The sequence below is a fragment of the Stegostoma tigrinum genome, chromosome 12, assembly GCF_030684315.1.
Source record: "Stegostoma tigrinum isolate sSteTig4 chromosome 12, sSteTig4.hap1, whole genome shotgun sequence".
Lineage (NCBI taxonomy): Eukaryota > Metazoa > Chordata > Chondrichthyes > Orectolobiformes > Stegostomatidae > Stegostoma > Stegostoma tigrinum.
Window position 1 is genome coordinate 53,669,842 of NC_081365.1, and position 23,018 is coordinate 53,692,859.

General features: G+C 39.1%; 1 protein-coding gene across 1 annotated transcript in view; it reads left to right on the top strand.

The window, feature by feature from the left end:
- pola1 (polymerase (DNA directed), alpha 1) overlaps window positions 1-23,018 on the top strand; it is a 258,605-nt gene that overhangs the window by 59,939 nt on the left and 175,648 nt on the right. Inside the window, exons 23-26 of the mRNA XM_048541425.2 lie at window positions 425-536; window positions 1,144-1,268; window positions 3,253-3,402; window positions 9,051-9,173. Coding sequence (XP_048397382.1) covers window positions 425-536; window positions 1,144-1,268; window positions 3,253-3,402; window positions 9,051-9,173 — 510 coding nt within the window. The remainder of the gene's footprint in view (window positions 1-424; window positions 537-1,143; window positions 1,269-3,252; window positions 3,403-9,050; window positions 9,174-23,018) is intronic.

Consider the following 23,018-nt stretch of genomic DNA (forward strand, 5'->3'; position numbering starts at 1 on the left):
TGTGTTTTATTGTCTGAGGTCTGAGGCACAGCTGCTGACTGAGTTAAAGTAGATATTTTGTGGGAATGAATGTTTTTAAGAATATCTGTCATTCATTTTTTTTTAGCAATTGCGTGCATTTGTGAACATTTTGTGACTAAATTATAAATTTTTTTGTGTAATTTCTTCTGAATTTGAGACTGTAAGATGATGATTCCTGAATGCAGAATATACCACACAACAATCAGTGCTACTCCAGCTTTTCCAAGTTTGTCAACCTGTTTTCTTCTTGAAATCTTGCTAGGATTCTTTCTCATCTGTGTTAGATGATTAGCATTTACCGTACTCAACAGAAACGCAGCATGCATTTTCTGTGAGCTTTTAGCTATACAGCTGTTATGTGAAAACATCACCAGTTTCTCATGGTGACCTATGGCCCTTCCAGATTGATGATGAAGAAGGATATGTTGATGGAGGAGGTGGAAGCACAGGGAAAATGAAGAAAGTTCGAAAAAAAGCAGCGTATGTTGGTGGCTTGGTCTTGGAACCCAAAATTGGTAAGTTTAAGAATGCTGTACAAGATGAAATCTATGCTATGTGCTCTAATCCCCTATAAGTTTTTTTCCTCACTTTCAGAAGGCAGTATTTCATATTGTTATGCTGACTGATGAGCAAAAAAGCATTGTGATGTCTTGTTGAATGGTCCCATTATTTGTGTGTAACCTTCAAGTGTAATGTTGGTCTAACTTATCTGAGACGACCACTGCACCTGAACTTGTACTTACCTTCATTGAGTTTTCACCCAAACTACACTTTTATAGAGAAGATTTTAGTCCTGACCATATGAAATGTCTCCACTGTCACTGACATAGATATTATCTATATTGGCCCAAATGAGAAATTAAATCTTGAGCTTCCCTGATTAAACCACAGTTTACAGATGTTTAACTTGCCAATGACTTGACAGTTTTGTTCTACAGAGAAACCAATCTCTTGCACTTAGATTAAAAAGTGGGTTTAGCAAACTTTTCCTGTTAACAAAACCATGTTTCCGATCTCTTTTGGATAATGTATTCCTTTACCTCATGCACGATGGTTGGTTTTAAATATGCTTTTCCTGTAACAGATGGATGCAAATACAAATCAATTGTTATTGTTTTTCAGGTTTCTACGATAAATTCATATTGCTGCTTGACTTCAATAGCTTGTATCCTTCAATCATTCAGGAATTCAATATTTGTTTCACTACTGTAGAGAGAGCTGCTGCAAATTCTCAAAAGAATCTGGAAGTAAGGACAATTTTGCAGGTGGCTTGCACATTGTGAATATTCTACTTCACAAAATAGAAAGTTAGCAAATTATCTGCAAAGGCCTTGTTGTTACAGTTGATAGCTACACGTTATTAACCGGTCACGCTGAAAGGGTGGCAATTGCTAAAATGGTCCTGGTTTTGATCTTTCTACCATGTTTGGTTCTGATGAATTTATATTCCTGAAAATGAGAGACAAAAATCAGAACTGAAGCGCTTGGTATTGAGTGAAGCTTCCTGTTCAAACTAAGGGCTGCTAACTTAGTCCACCTACTTCTAAAGATAAATCATGTACTTGCTTCAACAATTATTCAATTATTTAAACATTGATGGCATTATGTGGGACTGGGTACTTCACCACAGCTTCTGGATTTTAGAGTAATGAACCTCCAAGTACAAAACACTTCCTCGAAATTAGAGATAACAAGGTGTAGAGCTGGATGAACACAGTACCCCAAGCAGCATCAGAGGAGCAGGAAAGCTGATGTTTCGGGTCTTGACCCTTCTTCGGAAAATGAAGAATGGTATAACCCAAAACGTCAGCTTTCCTGCTCCTCTGATGCTGCTTGGCCTGCTGTGTTCATCCAGCTCTACACTTGTTATCCTTGAAATTAGACTCTAAATAATAATGCTTTTCACACCAGAGTGGTCAAATATCTGGAAAGACATTGAAGTTCCTTTTGATATTAAATCTATCGTTTAGAATTTAGAATTCCAGAAGTATGAAATCAAGGAGCAAAAAAGGAGAGGAAATAGATATGATATCTATTACTGGACAAAAAGTACAATGGAGACTAATGAGGCTAAATGCAGATACATCCCCTGAGTGTAAGGGGTTGCATCCTAGGAGATTGGCAGAAGTAGCTACAGAGAAAGTGGTACCATTAATAGTAATCATTCAACAATCCTTTGATTTGGAAAAGGAAGTCTTGCTAAAACCATACAAGGAAGTTCTTAGATCATGCTAGAAAACAAGTTCAGCTTGTTCCCCATATCTATGGAAATGTACACTGTTATTGCAGGAATTTTTTTTCCCAGAATCATGAATCTATGAATTCTTCACTGCAGCGGACTGTAGAAGCTGGGGAATTAACAATATCAGTCGTTAAATATATTAAAGGCTGACACAGTTTTCAATCAGTAAAAGTGAAAAGGGTTATCGGATAAGGCAGGAAGGTGGAGTTAAGCATTATCCAATCACCCAGGATATCATTGAATAGCAGAGATGGCTCAGTGTGCCGAGTGCCTACACCTGCTCTCACATCTGATTGTCCAAGTCCTGGAGAGATTCCCAGTTTCAACTCTTATGCCTTCTGTCTTCAAGCTTGACTGAAGGGAGCCTATTCATGTGTAGAATAATTACACTGTAGTGTCTTTCGATCCCACTGTAACATGCTTAGTTTAGTTCACCAAATTACCTTTTTTATCTTGCCTGTTTCATGGATGCCTTCTACACACTTGTTTGCTGGCTTACTTTTTCTCAAGTTTTTGCCTAGATTACTTGAATTTGTTTGAGCCTTATCAATTGTCTCTAATCCACTCTCACTTAAACCATAGGCAAATTTAATTTCCATTGAGATAATATATTCTAATGTGCTGAAACCTGATTTGAATCTTCCACTAGGTAAAGGTATTTGAGATTTTCATAGTTTCTATAATTGGAATATAATATAGAAAATAATGCATATATTTCTATCTGGTTATCAGTTTTATGTCAGTTCAATATTATTGATTGTTATAACAACATTTACATTTTTCAATTGCACATTAGTCTAAAGAACAGTTGTTACTGTCTGTTGTGTGCCAGTAATGTTGATTTTACTGGTGTTGCTTGGGAACCGCTTGATTTTTCTAACTTGAGATGGAAGAAAACACTTCTTTTCACCAGAGTTGAGAGTGCATATCTTTACTATATTGTGAAAATGAATCACTTCTTTTTCTGACCTCTACAATGTTTTACCAAGGCTAATGAAATAGAAGAGATCCCAGAAATACCAGATCAAGATCAGGAAATGGGTATTTTGCCCAAGGAAATCCGGAAGCTGGTGGAGAGGCGACGTCAAGTCAAACAGCTGATGAAGCAACCAGACTTAAACCCGGATCTCTATTTACAGGTAGTTTTTCAAATGTACAGAGACTGTTTTAAGTTTAGCAATATGGTTGATGTGCTTAGGAATTGTTACATTTATAAAGTTTATAAGATTGTTTGTTTTTTTTTTAAACTGCATCTTTAACATAAAATGAAGAGCCCTCTGTCTCCGATTCTGAAATCTACCTGACAACAAGCTTGGGGCGTTGGTGTGTGTGATAACGGATGGTTTGATTAATGGGTTGAAGGGACCCCAAATTGTTTATTGCAACATATTTACCCTTGGAGACAAGGAGAGCAGCAAGTGTGCTAAAAGTGGACAGACTGAAAGTCTCCGAAGTTCTAGTGGAGTGTTGCGAATATTTGGTTGTAAACAGTTGTGCCTCAAATTTACCTACTTGCTGTATTTAATTGCAATCTGAAGGTAACTTCTCACCATTCCTGCCTGGGCACAAGGCCCATGTGATTCACGCTACTAAGTATAGGTCATGAAGATGTCCTTGAAACTCAGAGAAGGGAATGGTCTGCCAGGGTTTTAGGAAAAGGTGAACAAGTAAAGTCAGCGAGCCGTTATAGTTCACCATGCAGGAATAAAACTGGAAGCGTGTTCGGATTGAAAGTTCATGAATTAAAACAAGGCTTGAAGATTCATCTGGGTTATACTCAAGGAAAATTCCCAAGGAATCAAGCCTCACTCTGTAAGGCAGTTCTAAGATGGAAAATTTCTAGACAGAGAAAGGAACAGAAATATATCCTTGGGAGCTAAGTATTGCCTGAGACCGGCCGTGGGAGAAGTGATTCTCTCCTTAAAGGACAGTATAATGTATATCTGTGTTCTTACTTACTAAATATAATGGATTGTCGCTCTGTTCCATGATTTAGAGTGCAAGTTGCTGACAAAGATAGGGCCAGATTTTCCAGAGGAGTGTCAATTTAGTGCAGGTTACCACCCTGCTCCTTTTTGACACAAAAAAAGCGATCTGCATTTCTGATACAAGATGCCGATCAGGAATGTTTCAGAAATGTTTGGCCGTACTTCTGTTCTGACAAGCCCCTGGTAGCATTGAACAGTCGGAAAAGGGCAGCATAGGCCCCCTTTCTCAAAGCAATCAACTGCCACATTCTGAAATTTCAGAATCAGAGCTTGTGACTATGACAGCTGCTGTGAAGCAGTATATAAAGTAAGTGAAGCTGGAAGTTGGAATGGTAGGGAGATAGGGCACAGAGGGGGTAGGATGCTAGCTAACAAGGGGCAGATATTTGATAGAGTTTTTAGGGTAGTTGGGAGATAGCGGATCTAGGGATTGTCAGAATTGGATGAGATTCATCAGAGGGTGATTGTAAAGGGTCAAGGTAGGAGTAGTTGTGGGTGTTAGGTTGGCTAGGTGTCAGGTAATCAGTTGTTCAGGAGTTTGTCTAGGTTTTTAATTGTCCAACCTTTCCTGAGTTTACCTATTTACTCAACTACAATGCAGTCCTACAGTTGAAATGAATACATGCAGAAGGTTTCGGGCATATTGGAATTGCCCAGTGGAATCTTACGTTTCCTGGGCAATTCCTTCAAAGGCTGCAGAGCCCCTGTGTGCAACTTCCATCTACGCTGCAAAAACATTGACCATCAGAAAATCTGGGCTATTCTTTTCAGTCAGTAACGTTTAGCCCTTTGTTAGAGAAATTGTCTTAAATTTTGAAATCTTGTTATGTCATCCTTTCATCTATTAAGTGTAGGTTAAAATTCCTTTTTCCGAGTTTTTGGTTTCTGTGGCGATTGTAACACAATGAAAGGGTTTAATAGTCTGAATACTGAAAATCCTGCAGACAGTGCAAGCAGTGCTGAGGAATTGTACTGAGAAAGATGAAGCCTTTCAGAATATGATGTGTGTTTGTCACTGAGGACATCTTGAAGAATTGTGATCTCTGTCTATATGTTTTGCTTTGCTTCATGAAGCAATCAGTACATTGGTTAAAACAGCTCTGTATCGCAAAGTTGAACATTTTTCGTTTTCGTTGTGAAAACAGGCCAAAGCTTCCCCTTTAGAGATTGATGTAACATTTTCTCCAAAGCACCCCCACCCCGAGAATGCAATGAAATCTTGATTGAAGAGAATCTGCACAAGTGAGAAAGACCTGGTTTATCCACTCCAATGCGTGATGAGGTCTAACCATTATCCAGTTTGGAGCTTTAATAGTCTTCTGAACATTGTTTGAGCTTGGCCAATATTTTGTATCCCAACAAACGACAATGGCTAAAGCCAATCAAGCAAAAAGAATTGTCCCAAGCTACATGGGAAAATCTGGTGAGTGGGATAAATTGGATAGTATTTTCAAAGAGCCTCAATAGGCTAAAAGACCTCTTTGCATGTTTGTATGAAATGTCGCAGCCATAATGAAGTTTGTAGATGATACAAAATCAACCATGTGATTGGCAGGGAGAAATAAAGCTTTTGACTGCAGGACAATCTAGATAGTCTGGGTAGTAAAATGAAATTCATTTGGAGATATGTGAGATAATTCATCTGGTTCGGCTGGGGGTTTGAATCAAATAAGTTAAGCAAATAAATGGGAAGATGCTGAGTCGTGTGGAGGGTCAGAGAGACCTTATTCTATTTGTCCACAGTTCCTTAAAGGACAAGGTCATTACAAAAGCATATGGAGTGTTTTCCATTATTAGTCAAGGCACAGACTAATGTGCCTTGGAAGTGAGGAACACGAGAATTACATAAAACAGCAGTTAGCCCACAACCTACAAAAAAAAGGATTAAAGATTGAGGGACCTCAACAGAGTAATTGGGGCTAATCCACTGACGTTAAGATTAAAAAATATCTTAATGTGCAGTCTTTGGCAGAAGGATTATAAAGGTAGCAAAGAATTTTTTTTCTTCTGAGGGCATTTGGGATGTGCAACTCTGATAGGGTGGTAGAGACAGAAATTTTCAAAATAGTTAAAAAGTTCTTGGATCTCCAGTTGAAGAACCATCAACTGCAGGGTAATGTTCAGGAAGGTGGGAGATCATTGTTGAATGGCATGTAACAGGTATACTGAATGGCCTGTGTATTAGAATTTTTCTAAGATTCCATGGAAACCTTGTCTGGATATAAAGAACTTGTAGAGAAAGCTTCAGTGATGTGTCCCCAGGTTCGCGTTTTAAGTTGTGTTTTATATGTTATAAAATGCCTGACCTTGACCATAGCCATTTTTTTTAAAAAAAAGGTAGATATACTGAACTTAGAAGGCATTTGATGTGGTGGCACATCAACAATTCTTGAATTGAATCTAAAAGCTAATGGTGTACATCTAACATATTGGCATGGATAGAAGATTCGCTGTCGAAAAGAAACAGAGAGAAGCCTCACATTTTATTATCTTGGAATTCTCCAGCATCTGCAGTTCCCATTATCTCGAAGGCATTTTCTGTTTGGTAAGATGTAATAAGCAGTGGGCCACAGGAATAAGTGGTGGAACTTGCAACTGTTTACAATGCATGGAAATAATTTGGATGTAGGACTTAAAGATACGGTTGTTGATTGATGTAGGAAATTCTTAAGAGGACATAACATAGCTACAAAAGGATACAGATAAGTTAAGGTTGTGAAAGAATCTGGCAAATGGAGTATAATGTGGGAAAATATGAAGTTGTCTATTTTGGCAGAAAGACTAATGGAAGCACATTATCTAAAGGGTAAGTGATTTCTGAGTTCTAAGCTGCAGAAGGACTGGAGTGTCATACTGTATGATACAGAAAAGATTGGTGTGCAGATCCATCAAGTAATTAGGAAAATTGTGATTATTGAATGAATGTTTTTTTTATTCTGAAGAAAATTGAATACAGAAGTATGGAAGTTATACTTTGGTTGTAAACGAAATTGGTGAGACCATATCTAGAAAACTGTGTATTGTATTTGTATCCTTACTAAAGAAAGTATGTAAATATGGTGAAAGCAGCTCATACAATGTTTCGAGATAACACGATGTGAAGCTGGATGGACACAACAGGCCAGGCAGCATCAGAGGAGCAGGAAAGTTTGACATTTCGGGTCGGGACCCTTCTTCAGAAAATCTGCTCCTCTGATGCTGCTTGGCCTGCTGTGTTCATCCAGCTTCACACTGTGTTATCTCAGATTGTCCAGCATTGGCAGTTCCTACTATCTCTGTAATATAATATTTACTTCAATAATATCTGAAATGAATGCGTTGTGTTATGAGGAAAGGTTGAGTAGGCAAGGATTGTGTCCACTGGGGTTTAAAAGAAAAGGAGGCAACTTGGTTGAAAAGTTATTTCCTCTTGAAGGAGAATCTAGAACTGGGATCACTGTTTCAAAATGAATTGTTGAGACCGCAATGAGAAATTTTATTTTATACTTAGATTATGAATTATTGGAGCACTCTTCTTTAAAAGGCAGTGGTGGTTGGGGGCTTCAACATTTTCAAGGCACAAACAGACAGATTTTTGATGAACGTTTATTGATAGTTAGGCAGGAATATGCTGTCATCAGGTCAGCCCTGGTCTTATTGGATAGTGGAGCGGGTTTGAGGGGCTGACAGTTCTAATCCAACTCCTCCTTCATATGTTTCTATGTATATTTGCTGAAGCATGAAGTCAGATGTGTTCTGGCTGAAGGGACAAAAATTTTGAAGAAAATTTTGAATTAAGAAACCCATTATTATTTATGATTTCTTTTGGTGTTATATCTACCTGAATTTTTCTCTGGTTGTGGGGGGAAGGAGGATGAGAAACTGTTGACTTGTAAGGTTTTATTTTTCTGTCTAGAATGTACTTTGTGGAAGTTTTTTTCTGCTGCTTTAAAATGCACAAAATTGCACCATTTTAAATATAAATTGTAGGTAACAATAGGTAGCAAGGTTTTACCCACAATGGTTCCAGCACTTAAAGGCTTTTACTTCCTTAAAATCTTCAAGCATTTAGTGGCTACTTCTCTTGTCTTTGTGTGGGGGTGGGGTAGCAAATGGAGATTTCAGCTAGCTGAAGCCTCCAACTTTCTGGATATTTACAATGGATTTCATGCTGCAAATTTCTGTCTGCTTTCTCATTGTTTCCACCCCTGCCTCGTAATTTTCACAATTAATAAATCCTGTGCTTCACTGAAACAGGAGGAACTGTTCTCATTTATCATTTGACTGGCAACTTGGGCAGACTGTAAAAGCTGAACTATATCATAGCTGGGATTGTAATGATAAAAAACACGTTAGTACGATTGCTGCCTTAGTAATATGACAGTTCTGGATGTATTACTGATTTATCACTTCACAGCAGCATTTTGAGATGATTTGTCTTTGGGGAAAAAAAAACACTGAAACATTTTAATATTTATAACATCACTTGTCACTCTGGGAGATGTCTGTGAGAGAGAAATATAGAATGTCTTTAGTTTGAAGCCAGTGTTGAATTAGGCAATAGTAATAGACTGGTAATTTGTTTGATTATCGCAATTTTTTATGGCATTTACAATGATCCTATGGTTTCCTCTGGTTAGTATTTCAAAAATGGCATTTACTTTGCATCTTCAGATATTGTGGGAGGGACCTGCAGCTTGTTGACACCAGAAGATAATCATCTTAGTCTGCTCCTGAATGAAGTTAAGATTTTAGTTGAGGTAGATATCTTTTTGAGGGTACTTTATATATAATGACGCATGATTTTGTTTGGTTTACAGTACGACATCAGACAGAAGGCCCTGAAGCTTACAGCTAATAGTATGTATGGCTGCTTGGGATTCTCCTACAGCAGGTTCTATGCCAAGCCGCTTGCTGCTTTGGTCACTCTCAAAGGAAGAGAGGTGGGTTTTAATTGTGAGATCATTCAAGCATCTTTTAAGCTTTTAATTAAGCTTTTCCCAACATTAAAATTTAATTAAATTGTGAGTTTATTCAAGTGTGTACATTAATATTACTTAGCTACATAATGAAAATATTGGTGTGCTTCTGTAAATAGTAAATGGCCAACAGCGACAATCCTGTCAGATGAAACAGTCCCCAAAACATTTGTTTTGATTGTGCATGAGACTCCCTCGAATTGAAATGGTCAGGTCATTATCTTGTCAGTTAAGCTGCTGAAATAACATAGCCCTTGTGCATTGTCAATCAAGGTCTCCTAAACAAGGTAGTTTCACCAAAATCACCAGAGTTGACTTTATTTTTGTGTGTGAGCACTGTTTTGTGTGTGAGATCTGTTACTGAAAAACTGAATTCTTAATGCTGATTCAGTATTGTGTGCAGACTTTGTCATTCACAGTAGAGTTTGGTAACAAATCCAAGCTGACTGTAACAAGCAAGGCCCTCTGAATGTGATGCCAGTCAAACACTGGGGAGGCCACCAGAGCATGCTGGCCAGGTGAAAGTCTTGCTCACATGTTGCTGACCGATAGAAAACCAGAGGCTCTCTTGCCCAGCAGCACTATGGTTGAGGCTGCTGCTGGAAGAGCACTCTGGATCTCCAAGACCAAAGGGTGAGAAAAGTGATTATTGGAATTGGGTTATCTGGGGTTGCAACAGGGTGAGAGGCAGGATGGATGATGGCTATCCTCTGCTTTCTGCTCACTTCCTTGACAAACTGCCTCTATTGGTTAATCTATCAGGGACTAGGAGTCAGGGCATGCAGCTGGATTATTCCTGTCATTGGGGGGGCTCAGGCTGTGAAATGGTCCTTAATTGACCCCAGGAACTCAATGGCATGGTGTGGACAAGTGGATTGTGGACTTGCTCACCCCAAGCTTAGACCAGTGGAAGCTATGTTTGGCTATGTCACCACACCACCAAATAAATACCTTTCCTGTCACTAAACTCACGTCCTCCCTGTGCACAAGATTCCTCCTGTTGCCTCCAATACAGCAAGATAAAACCTCCTAAACAAAAACTACTTCTGCTGTATCGCAATCCAAACTTTTACCTCTGCACTAATTGCATTACATGTAAAATCCTAGTAAATATGGGCAGATGTAGGCCATTCAACCCTCTGCATCTATTCTATCACTCATTGTGAGCATGGCAGATTATTTAACTCCTAACCCTGTTCCCACTTTCTCTCCATGCCTTTGATCCTTTCTTTAAAATGTTTTGGTATTGTCACCTCAGAACCAGTATTTCTCAAAATGTCTAAACACTTTGAAAGTTTACATTTAAATCAAAGTCTAGACAGGCGAACTCCTGAGTAACTACTAAACAGACTTCAAATGTAACCCCTCAGTTACCTTCGACCTCTTACACCCATCAAGAGGTGACCCCACTTGGACCCCTCTGAGTGACATCCTCTCTCCCAGCCGGACCTGGTTCCTTGTCCTGCACTCGCTTTGCCAGGCACAAGGTAGAATGGTTTTCATTCCATGTACGCTGCCCACATGTTGGTTTGTCATGAACCATATAATTTGTAGATGACCCTTGTCATCCAATGACTGGCTGTGCTGGTTCAAATGTAAATGATCATAGAATAGAATCCCTACAGTGTGGAACAGGCCATTGAGCCCATCGAGTCCACACTGACCATCCAGAGAACATTCTACCCAGACCCACCCAAACCCACCCTTTCCCTGTCACCTTGCACATCTTTGTGATGTGGGAGGAAACCTATAGAGACACAGGGAGAATGTGTACACTCCACACAGACAGTCAGCCAAGGCTGGAATTGAACCTGGGCCCCTTGAGGCAGCAGTGCTAACCACTGAGCCACCAAGCCACCCGTAATTCAGAGCAGGTATCATGACTCCTTTCCTAATAGAGGGCATTGCCCTGCATGATATGTTATGCCCATAAAGCAAAGCCTACAATCTGAGTGAAGCCAAGTACCTGCTTTGCTTACCTGCCTCTAGCAAGAGAATGAATTGTAGCTAGCTTCAGGTTTGCAACAGATGGCATATCTCAGTGAAAAAGTCCTCAATGAAGCTTAGACATTTTGCAGTGTTCCTCACTGAGATCCAAGAGGGAGAATCTTTCCCAGACTCTTTAAGAGCCTTCCAACCCTCTCCTTCATCCTCTTCCAGCAGCTCAACCAGATCTCTGTAACGTTTGTTTACTCATCAAGGCATGTCTACTCATGGACCATTACCTGGATCTACTGGCCTGTGCAGATACCTTGAAGATAGCGAGAACCTTCCTAGCATGCCCCACCACTCCCTGTAAACCACATCAACATGAAGCAACAATAGAAATTACCAGACGCACACACAGTTATAATAACAACTAGAATAAATTAGTTAGACACAAACCAGAAGGTAGTTGTGCCTGGTGAAGAGAATGCATGAGTTGGTGTACTGAACTGCAAGATGCCACAACTGGCATCAGATGAGTGCTGATAGATGTCACGATCTGCCTACTGCTCATATGCTTGCTAGCAACTCATCAGTTTCAGGTCCAGCTTGATTTGTCCCATGATTATGCATACATGCTTCACAGATGTTATTTTGGAGTCATTGGAGTCCCAAAGAAATATAATGTGCCCTGTGTATGTAAAATATCTTCAAGCTTCGTTTCCTTCTAATAGTTTTCAGTTTGTTACCTTTGTTACCAATTCACTGTTTGCTTCCTTAATTACTCTTCCAGGAATAATAAAACACTTCCTTACACAATTTTGTGTAGAATAAATGTCCTAATTTCTGACATTGTCTAGGTTAAACTGAACACTAAACTGTTTCAGTCCTTTAGCCGTAACCCTGATACTTTGTGTTTCTGCATGTCCAGAATTGTATGCAATACTCTTGTGGCCTTTGCAATGACTTGATAAGCTTCTCTGCTCCGTTGTGAGGAAGTTGTACAAATATTTTCGTTCCAGTATTAATTGTCAATTATGTGCCCCAATACATAGACAGGAAAATTTATTATTTCAAATCTTCTTCATAAACTCTTTCTCTTTACCCATCGCATTCCTTTAAATGTTTTTTAATACGTTATTATTATCCTCTTTTGGAATTTGGGTTTCAAAGTCAAGGTAAAATAGTTTTGGAGTTTCTGTTCTGTGAAGGTAACTTTATTAAGGGGTCAGACACTCAGTGAACTAAACCAACTTTTCCAAGAGAGCATGTGACTTAAGAGCCTAGCAGGATAGAAGTGTTTGTAAATGCTGAATATTACAGCATGTAGAAGAAAAAAACAAATGGTCAGGGGCCACTATTAGTTTAGAAGAATCTTATTTCAGTTCAAAAGAACAGTTCCTTCCAAGCCAAAGTGTAGCCTGTTTAGTTTTGTAAAGTTCTCCAGACCCAGTGTTTGGTTTGTGCAGTCCCTAGGTTGAGAATTTGTAGAAATATCTGAGCTGTCAGAATTGTAAAGGCAGCTAGACTTGCAAAAATGGGAAAAGTCAGCTTAGTCAGAATTGTTAACAGGATTGATCCTTTACAGGTACTTAATCCCAGTAAAGTATATTGATGGAAAAAGCTTTTGACTCTATTTTTGCTGTTTATGTTGAAATCTTTTCAATCTAAAGCATACATACAGTTTGGGATTTTTTTGCATAATAAACTTATTCTTTTGTTAAACAACATTGACTGGCAGATTCATGTTCAGTGACTAACCACCACAATAGCCAAACTATAAAAATAGAGCTTCTGAACTGTCAAACAAGGATTCTGTCTGGGATCTGACTTGTCCAGTATTGCTCCCATCTTGGATCATATTACTTGACAGTAACTCTGTTCCATCTGTATTCCACTGTTGTGATTATCACCAGCAGGACATATTCGTCTCTCCCTCACTTTGCTACTCCTGATGGCATATCTTTCCAGAGATCCTTTTCTCAACTGATACGAGTTTGGCTTTGTTCTGTTGTTTATCAGTGTATGTTTGAACGGGTATCTTTTGTTTCAAATCCCTTCATGGCATCCAGTCTTTCTGTATCTGATCTCTTTTGCTGAATTCTTTTGAGATGTCTGTATGCCTTTATTGCGGCCTTTTGAGTATCCCCAGATTTATTCGCTGCATCATTGGCTGCCAGACCTTCACCTGCCAAGACTGTAAGCTATGGGATTCTCTTTGCCTGTCTACTGCTTACTCTTTAAGATACACTTTCGCCTTCTGCCATAATACCTCTGGATGTGACTAGCTATGAAATTTTGTTTCCTAATGCCCTTTTGAAACACCTTGCTTATTATATTCCAAAACGCCATGTAGTAAAGAAAGCACTGCGCCAGCCTTTAAACTCTGATGTTCAGATTTCAAATATGCACCTCCCATTGTTTGTTTGCATATTTAATCGAGCACAAGTGGATCTTCCATTAATGCCTACCATTGCCTACAATTAAATGCATATAAATCTACAAGTAGTAGCCACATGCTTTACTGTGTTAAAAGTACTATATCAATATAAGTTGTCAGACTGGGTAGATCACCTAAGTTCCAACCTTGGAGACGTGATGGTGATGTCAGTGGCCATCTTTTGAGTTCTTTGCAAAGTGTTTCATGGAATACTTGCAAGTTGTTTCCATGATGCCCATTACGCTGAGCATGATGCATTTTAGAGACTGAATGATGAAATGCAACATTGTCCTGATTTCCGTGTACCATCACAGCAATCATTGAACTTGACAATTAGATATCGGCTATTTTTGGTTCACTTGGTATTATTGTACCGTGCAATTTATTCCCATTTTAGCAGAATTGCTAACAGAAGGATTTTGTAAGACAAACTCACTTCCTGAAGATCTTGCACTGGAGTTTGGAGACACTCAGCATATTGTGGTCCTCAGCTAGGTATCTCAGAAAACAATTTAATCTGTTTTGCTGCTAGCTTTTGTAATAGGACAAATTTTCTGATGTAGAGGGACCCCATTGCTGATGATTATTCGAGTTTAGTTTTTGGTTTGGTGAAGCATGAGAGGTTAATTGGAGCAACTTTTATAGTATTTCTGTGACAGAAGAACTGTTCACTCCCATATCCCAGCATTGAACCCCTGGCTCGGTGCTAATTTTGCCTCTATATTTTATCCTCTTGACCCAGTTCCTGCTTCCTCAATTCCACTCCGAATAAATTCCTAATTACAGAAACTTTTTTCTGCAGTGGGGCCTTAAATTCTTCCATCTTTCACATAATGCAAGTTTGTTTTTTGTTAGAAGCAAGATTATTGATCCAGTTATTCACTTAGTGATAGCTTGGTGTCTAATACTGCCCTTTTCTCGCTAACACCTTTTTAATGTCTGTCTCTATGTTTCCCCTTTGATTTGGTGTGAAGCCCTAGAGGCAGACTTTGACCCTCCATTCAGAAATAGTTTGACTTCTCTTGGGGACTGTGGTAAATGAGCAGGAAAATGAGGGTAATTGTGTCGGGCTAAGTTGGTGGTGGGTGTGAGCCTGAGGTCCAAATTGAGAGAAATTGTTTATTGTGAACTGAATGTTGACATATTGGATGACTGTAGACAAAAGAATATGTTCCATGGAATGAGTTCTGAAGAAGGGTTCTGACACAAAACGTCAGCTTTCCTGCTCCTCAGATGCTGCCTGGCCTCCTGTGTTCTTCCAGCTCCACACTGTTGTTTCTGACTCCAGCATCTGCAGTTCTTGCTATTTTCTATGGAGTAAGCTCATGTTAATGTTTATATCCTGATTTTCAAATGCCCTGAGGTTGTGAAAGCACTTCACATTCTTTGAAGTGTCGCTACTGTTGTAACATTCCCTTGCAGTGGCAATCAGTTCATGCAGAGAAAAGTCTCAAATGTTCTGAGATAAAATAGCCTTTCTTTAATGATTTTGCTGAAATGATGAATATTGGTATTGTCTCTGGTGAAAACATTCCCTCCTCCGTTTTCAATCACTCCATTAATTTTGTGCGAAGGCATATAGGATTTCAGTTTAATACCTCCTCTAAAGTTGACTCCTTCGGAAGTCCAGCCATTCTCTCCCTGTTGTTCAAAAATACCTGCCTGGATCGGGTGATCCAGTCTCTGGAGTGCAATGAATGAATCGAAGGAATATAAAATAAAATAACTTTTATTGACACTTATGCTCAATGTCTATAGTGAAAAGTTTATACTTTGCTCATACAGCGCCAACTTAGATACGAAAGTACCAGCACAGCTTCTTTAGTTACAAGATTTTAGCCAATGCAGAAATAAAGTGTCCAGCATTGCAGAAATGTAAGTTCAGTACTGCTGGCACCTGGCTTCCAGTGGGTTCACACTGGTTCCACACTGTGCCAGGAAGCTGCTACAGAAGGTCGCCATGCCACACTAGGAGGTCCCTATGGGAGGAAGCTGCTGTGCCAGGTTGGGAGGTCACCATGCCAATACCAGGAGGTTACCATTGCATGCTGGGAGGCTGTTGCAGGAGGCCAGGAGGCTGCCACGCTACACTGGTAGGCCATTACGGGAGGCTAGGAGTTGTCGCTGGCTGGAGGCTGGGAATCAAAGGACAAGAAAAGGAGAACAAATAAAAACAATGAGGAGGAAGAAAAAGAGAAGAAGAGGAGGAAACGGAGAAAAAGAACAGGCAGAGTGGATGAGCTTCGACAGGATCTTCCTACTATGCTGCCATGTTGCAATATTCAATGGTCCCAGTGAACAAAAACTATGGTCATTAACTATTTAAGTATGAAGTATTTTGGGAATATTCAGAGCATTACAAATATAAATTTCAGCCTTGAGAATCTTGTGGTAATAACATACAATAAAATTGTCACCAATATAGTTAATTTGATGCTGACATAAAAAGGAATTATTAAAAATTGATACTTTAAACAGCATACAAATTATCTGCCCAGTGGGTTATTTAACATCTACCTTTCAGTTCAGATTGGAGCTCTGAGAGGTACCTCAGACTTAGTACGGGTCGGTGATGTGGGTTTCCATCTGGGGTCACGTATGTGAGGTAATCTTCAGAAATTCTTTCAATAGATCTAAGTGGGAGAATCATAGAATACCTATGCAGGCCATTCAGCCCACACCTATCCTTTGAAGAGCACCCCACCTAAACCCACCCCACTACCTACCCTCTAACCCTGCAATTCCCATGGAAAATTGACCTTGCCTGCATATCCCTGGTCATTGGCCATGCTAAATTGTCCAATCTACCTAACCTGCACATGTTTGGACTGTGGGAGGAAAGTGGAGCACCTGCAGGAAACCCACGTAGACACAGGGAGAACATGCAAACTCCACAGATAGTCGGCCGACGGTGGAATTGAACCCAGGACCCTGATGCTGTGAGGTGACAGTGCTAACCACTGAGCCATTGTGCCACCCTCAAGAAAGATTGAAGTCTCAAAGAGAAGGGCTTATGAATAGAGATTGAGTATAATGAATCTCTCTGGGCGTTCTTTTGAAGGTGGGAGAAAGTACATCTGGATTACTCTGGGTTTACTTCCCAAGAAGGGAGGAGAATAGGCAGTGCTGGATAAGCCTCGGTTTGTCTTGGGAGAAAACACTACCAAGTGTTTGGTAGCTTTTGTTTTATTCAGTCAAGGGACTTTACCTTGCTGGCTGGGCCAACTGTTATTTCCCAATCCTAATTGCCCTTGAGAAGATGATGGTGACCACATCCTTAAACTGCCACAGTCTTTGGGGTGTACTAGCACCCACAATGCTGTTGAGGTGGAAGCTCCATGATTTTGACCCAATGATACTAAAGGAACAGTGATATATTTCCAAGTCAGGTTGGTGTGTGATTTGGAGGTGTTTGTGTTCCCATTTATCTGCTGCTGTTGTCCTTTTAGATGGAAGTGGTTGTCGCTTCAAACTTTGCTGTCTTTGCAATGCGTTTCATAGGTGTTACTTTTAGCCTTGTAAATAGAGAACAGGTTTTGCGGAGTCAGAAGATGAGATTGCAACTGAATTCCTAACCTCAGACTAGCACTTGTTGCTACAGAACTTATTTAGCGAGTCCAGTTCAGTTTCTGATCAGTGGTTACTCCAGGAAATAGATAATTGGCATTTTAGCGATAGTGATACCATTGTTAGCAAAGGTGATGATTAGATTCTTTTAATTAGAGATGGTCCTTGCCAAGCATTTGTGCGCAATGAATGTTACTTGTTACTAATCAGCCCAAGCCTGAATGTTAGCATGATATTGCTGCAGTTGGACAAGGACTCCTTCAATGTAGGTGGAGTTTCAATGGTTCTGAACATTGGGCAATCATTAGCAAGCATCCCCAACTCTGCAATAGAGAGAAAGTCATTGATGAAGTATCTCAAGATGGTTGGACTCAAATGTGTCACAGAGTGAACCAAAATGACTTGAATATCTATGAACATTAAGAAATGGGGTTAAAAAAAGGTCAGGTGATTTCTTGAGCGTGTTCTGTTATTAAGTTCAGTCAGGGCTGATCTTCATTTTAAATTCGACTTCTCTGCCCAATCCCTGCATCTTTCCAAATATAAAATTCCATCAAGTTCTCTTTTGAATGCATTTACTGACTAAGCATCCACAGATACTTTGGTTAGAAAATTCCAAACATTCATGAGCTTCAGTGAAGACATTTCTCCTATCCTTCTCCTTGAATGGCTAGCATTTACCCTGAAGCCCCTGAGTTGTAGGTGTCCCAGCTAGAACTAACATGCTGTTGGGATATGTCTAACCCTCTCAGGAATTGTGATCAATAATATCAATAAGACTTTAAACTCTAGAAAATTTATGCCTGTTTAATTCAATCTGTCCTCCTAGATCTACCCACTTGCCGAAAGAATCTAGAGAAACTTCACTGTACCCTCTCTCTAAGCTGAATAAATCCTTTCTCAGGCAAGGGGACCAGAATAGCACAAAGTATTCCACTCCTCGTAAAACTAATGCTGAATGTGAATATAATCCCCATCAGTAAATACTGATATATCTGTTAGCTTCCTAGTTGTTGTACCTACATGTGAACTTGGTGTGTTTTGTATTAAAGGACCCCGAAATCCTTTTGAATGTTAATATTATCTTGTCTCTAACCTTTTAAAAGGATTCTACTTTTCTGTTCTCCTTAGCAAAATGAATATCAACTTGCCCACATTATACTCAATCTGTTACCTCTTGCCCAATTATTTATTCTGTTCATATTGCTTTGCAGTCTCTTTGTGTCCTCCCCACAGCTTAATTTTCCATTTATTCTTGTATTGTTGGCAAGCCTGAATGAATTACACTTGGTTTTATTATCAAAGTCATTGATAGTGTTTGTAAATAGCGGAGGTCAAAGCGCTGATAAACACTCCTCTTCACTTGCTGCATTCTGTACTTTTGTGTATTGTATGGTCAAGAAGAACACTATTTATTTATTCTTCATTTTAATTTTACCTGCTTCTGACTACAAGGCGTCCACATTTACTTTTGCTAATCTTTGCCTTTTTACATAATTTAATATTTTTCTTCATGTTCTGTTTAAATTGTGCTTTTAATGTAGAGGACTTTGCGTTGTTCCATAGACGTGAGAACTTTGCATTGTTTTGTAGAGGTGGAGTGGAGGCTAAACTGTAGTTAAACTGTTAGGAGATGAGCATAAATGGGAGTATATAAATTAAAAACCTTGGAAATCATTCTACTTGTAATTAAGGGAAGATGTGGAGAGGACCAAAGCTGGGTGCTGAGAGGAACTCAAGGCATTTGTACTTTGCAGGCAAGGCAAGGTCTTTTTATTTGGCAAGGATATGCAATGGATGAGGAGGCCTTAAACTGAGCAATAATTGATGGCAAACTGTTTGGGACTATTTTGTGTGGGTTGGAAGGTAGGGGTTTGGTGAGAGTGACACTGAGAAAGTCAAACCTGAAGGTAACAAAAAGATGAGCAACACTTTTCTCATTGCAAGATACCAAGATGCAAATTAAGTGCATTCCAGAATTCCATACATTTTTGAAAGTTTAAGTTGCTTTCAGGATTGGTTTACATAATTGTCCAAGTTGAATGAGAAAGATCTTTGTTTCTCACGCTGTGTTCTTTATAAATTCAATGTCTTGATGCCTGATTTAGCCATAACCCTTTTGCTCATTTGAGAATGAGGCCAGGCCACCGTCTCTCAGACCTCTGATTATGCCTTCTTGAACCAACTCCTAAGAATTTCTGAAGGTTGTACGTCAATCATATGCCCAAAGAATCTTTTGTAAGGAAAGCACTTGGTCTCCTCAACATTCTGTTCAGGTTGTGGAATTTTTTGAGCTAGAGAACACAAGCGAGTGTCTTCATACTCTGGTATTGCACAATTAATACACGTGCATATTCAAGTTTGTAATTTCTGATGCAAATATTTTAGTGTTACATTGTTAGTAGAGTTTCTTTAGTTTGTCAAATCTTGACTATTTCATCCTTTTGAGGAGAGCAGAGAACCTGAATTAATGTGATGTTGATGTGAACTAGAATTAACCTTGACTGACGAATGCTCTTGGTGCTTGGATCAGAGGATAAATATGTGAAATTTTTATTTTTAACTTGGCAATGTTGTTAGTATTAAATAGCTTTAATGCAATTATATAAGTACCGTTATTAGCAGGACTGGTATCGTCTGTGTTCGGAGGATCCACCAGGTGGCACCACACTCTATCGAATCTTCCAAATGGAGCAAAGTTGTGCAACTGTGATCGGCTCTGGATACCATACTTGTCACCTTCCATAACTAGTTGAGTTGTCTGATTGGCGTATCCAAGATTGTAGTGAATTTAGGTATAACAAAGATTTAGCACTTCACTGAAATACACATTGCACTTCAGTTTTCAAGTATGCTCAGTTGTTTTTCTATCTTTATTTATAGAGCCACTTTACTTCTGTGATAAAATCTCAAGTTTAATCTTGCTTCATTATAGTCCTTGTGCTGAACATTAATTCCAATTCCATCAAAATGCTGTGAAATTGTTTTCTTTTGCTTTAGTTTTGTGATTGTTGGTTCTGAAATGGACAAAGAATGAACCAAAACCATACTGAATGATTCAGTAGTACTCTTCCAGGTGTTGAATATGATTGTATTTCACAGAATGAAGGGCTGATTTTGTTTGGACTGTTGAACTTTTGGTGGCTGTTTGCAATGTCATGTTTGTCAATTTCACTGACTGCTGTGACCTATGAGGCATTTTATCCATTCAGGTGAATGATATTGGCTTTCTATGAGTGATATTAGCAAGCATGAGGAGGGAATATGTAAGAAGTCAAATATTCCATTATAGTACCAAATTAGGAACTCCACATTTTGAAAATAAATTCTTTTCAAAATTGAAGTCCATGTGATTGAGGTTAAATCTTTTGTTCCAAGTAAGGAAAACATGCTGGTGCATTTGCCAACTTTAACAATAAATGCCTAAGATTTGAAAGCTCGAAACAAGCTGCTATATATTTGCGGTTCAGCAGAATTATTTAAGCTTTTTAAAAAAACATTGCTCAATTCAACGAAATGGAAGAAAAATTATTTATTGAAAAGTCTGCTTGAGAGGATTCTGTCATATCCACTGATGTTCTTATCTCCGCTTCCTACTTTCCTTCCCCTTTCCACCAAGACCCTCACAACTTCTCCCTTCATTCCTTAAATTAGGGTGTTCCTTGTCACTGTACAAAGTGCCAAATGGCCTGTTTTCTTGCATGATTCCTAATGATTAGATTCTGGTCCAGGATCCACGCATGAACACTTCTAGCAGTCAGGAACCATTGTCTTGGCCATCACCAACCCATCCACATTGCTATCCAGGTGTAGAGGCATAATTTTTAATTTGTTTCAACATGGCTGTGATGGTACCAATCTTCCCTGAGTCACAAAGATTTGGATTGAAGTCCCACTCCATGACCAGAGCACAATCACAATATCAATTCGACTTTCAGATGGACCTTTAAAGCAAAGCCCTGTTTGTCATCTTTCTTGCACCCCGGCACTATTTTGAAGAAAATTGATGAGTTATTCAGTGTGTCCTGGACAATTTTTTTTATCAATCAGTATTGCAAAATAGATTATCTCGATGTTATCATATTAATGTTTGTGGGAGTTTGCTGTGTGTGAATTGGCTGCTGTGTTTTCTGCAGGTGTGGAAACCCTCCAGAAATATTTCATTGACTGAAGCACTTTAGGTTGGCTGATGGTTGTGCAAAGTGCTATGTAAATAGAAGTTAATTAATTTTAAACTGTAATGCTATTGGTGCATCATTACAGTGTTTAATGAATTCAGTGCTGATTCAGAATTGAAATTGGGATTGTGAGTATGGCTCAAGTACTCATTACTTAAATCCATTATGAACATGCATGAGCTAATGAAACCAGACACTATTGTTTCTATACTGTCACTGATTTTGATGATCTAGGTCATTTTGCACAATGAATTATACTTAATTCAATTTCTGAATAACCCTTTTGTTTTCAACATGGGAAATAATATCTTCCAGTCTTTAACAGCTGGGTGATTGAACTTCTCATTTTTATAATTTATTTCATGTGTTTAAAAAATGTGGGTTAGTTTTTACTTGAAATAATTTGCATAAAGTTAACTCAGCCATTTAGACTTGTACACTTCTGTTACTCTTTGAACTGGATCCTTTTGATTCTTAAGCTTTCTTAGAATTTGAAATTCAGATTTGATTTGGAAGTGTGTAATAACACAGGTATTCTCAAAATGATAACTTTTTAATTTTTGACTTCTTAATGTTCAGTTCAGTTTTCTCATTTCCCACGTAATCTTGAGTCCACATTACCTATCCTATCACAGTCCAACCATTTCCATCGCTGGTTTCTATTTTCCTTCCCAACTATTGCCTTCAAGGCTGACTCACGTGTCAGCTTCTGAGTGTGGACACACTTGGTTCTACCTCTCCAATCTCTCTCTCAGTTTCGTTATCTGCCCCGTATTGTTCTGTTATAAGCTCTTCATCTACAGTTCCTGCAGTTAACTGTTGTAAAGACAGAAGGGGGAGTTGGTCACTGAATGATAATGGCTCAAAATTAATAGTAATGTCAAACCTAAGATTGTTGTTCTGGGCATTTGGATTTGAATCCTACAAAGACATGAAATGGGTATTGAGGTCAACAAAAATGTGGAATCAAAAGTTAACCTAATGATGACCACTGTCAATTGTCATTTTAATAAAAAAACATCTGGTTCACTAATGTCTTTTAGGGAAGGTTATCTGCCATGCTGACCTATCCTTATCTAGTTGTCCCGAGGGCAGTTAAGATTGTTCAATGAATGCTGCCCAAGCCAATGACATCCACATCCATGAATGAATTAAGAAGCATGTCAGCATCTTCTACCTCTGCTGCCAATTCCATCCCTTCGTCACAACCTATTGCAGGTTGACCGAGATTGTTTCCAATTTTTTTGAACCTTCCTGAGCTCCTGAGAACGACTGTTAACTCCATACCTCCTCACGGTTTCCCTCTGCCTCTGTCTTAATCCATTCATTCCTAAAAATCGTCATCCGTGCCTTTGTCCCTCTCAAATTAGACTGTTCTAGTGTTTGTTTGTCCAATGTGACGCTGCACTTGCTGTAAACTTCAGCTCATCCCAAAAACTCTGCTGCTATCATCCATCACCCCATTCTTTCCAGACCTTTAATAATTCTTGTTTCCCTTGATTGCTGAAAAGAACATCCTCATGTTCAAGACACTGTCTGGCATCTGCACTCCTTATTGCCGTAAACGCTTGCAGATCTGTAAGTCCAGCCCTCCATTGAATTTGTGCAGAGGCAACTATTTCCTTCATCTCACCATCTATTTTATGTAAGACACACTTCATCAGCTGTCTCGGTCACAAGCTCATTAATTCCTTCCCA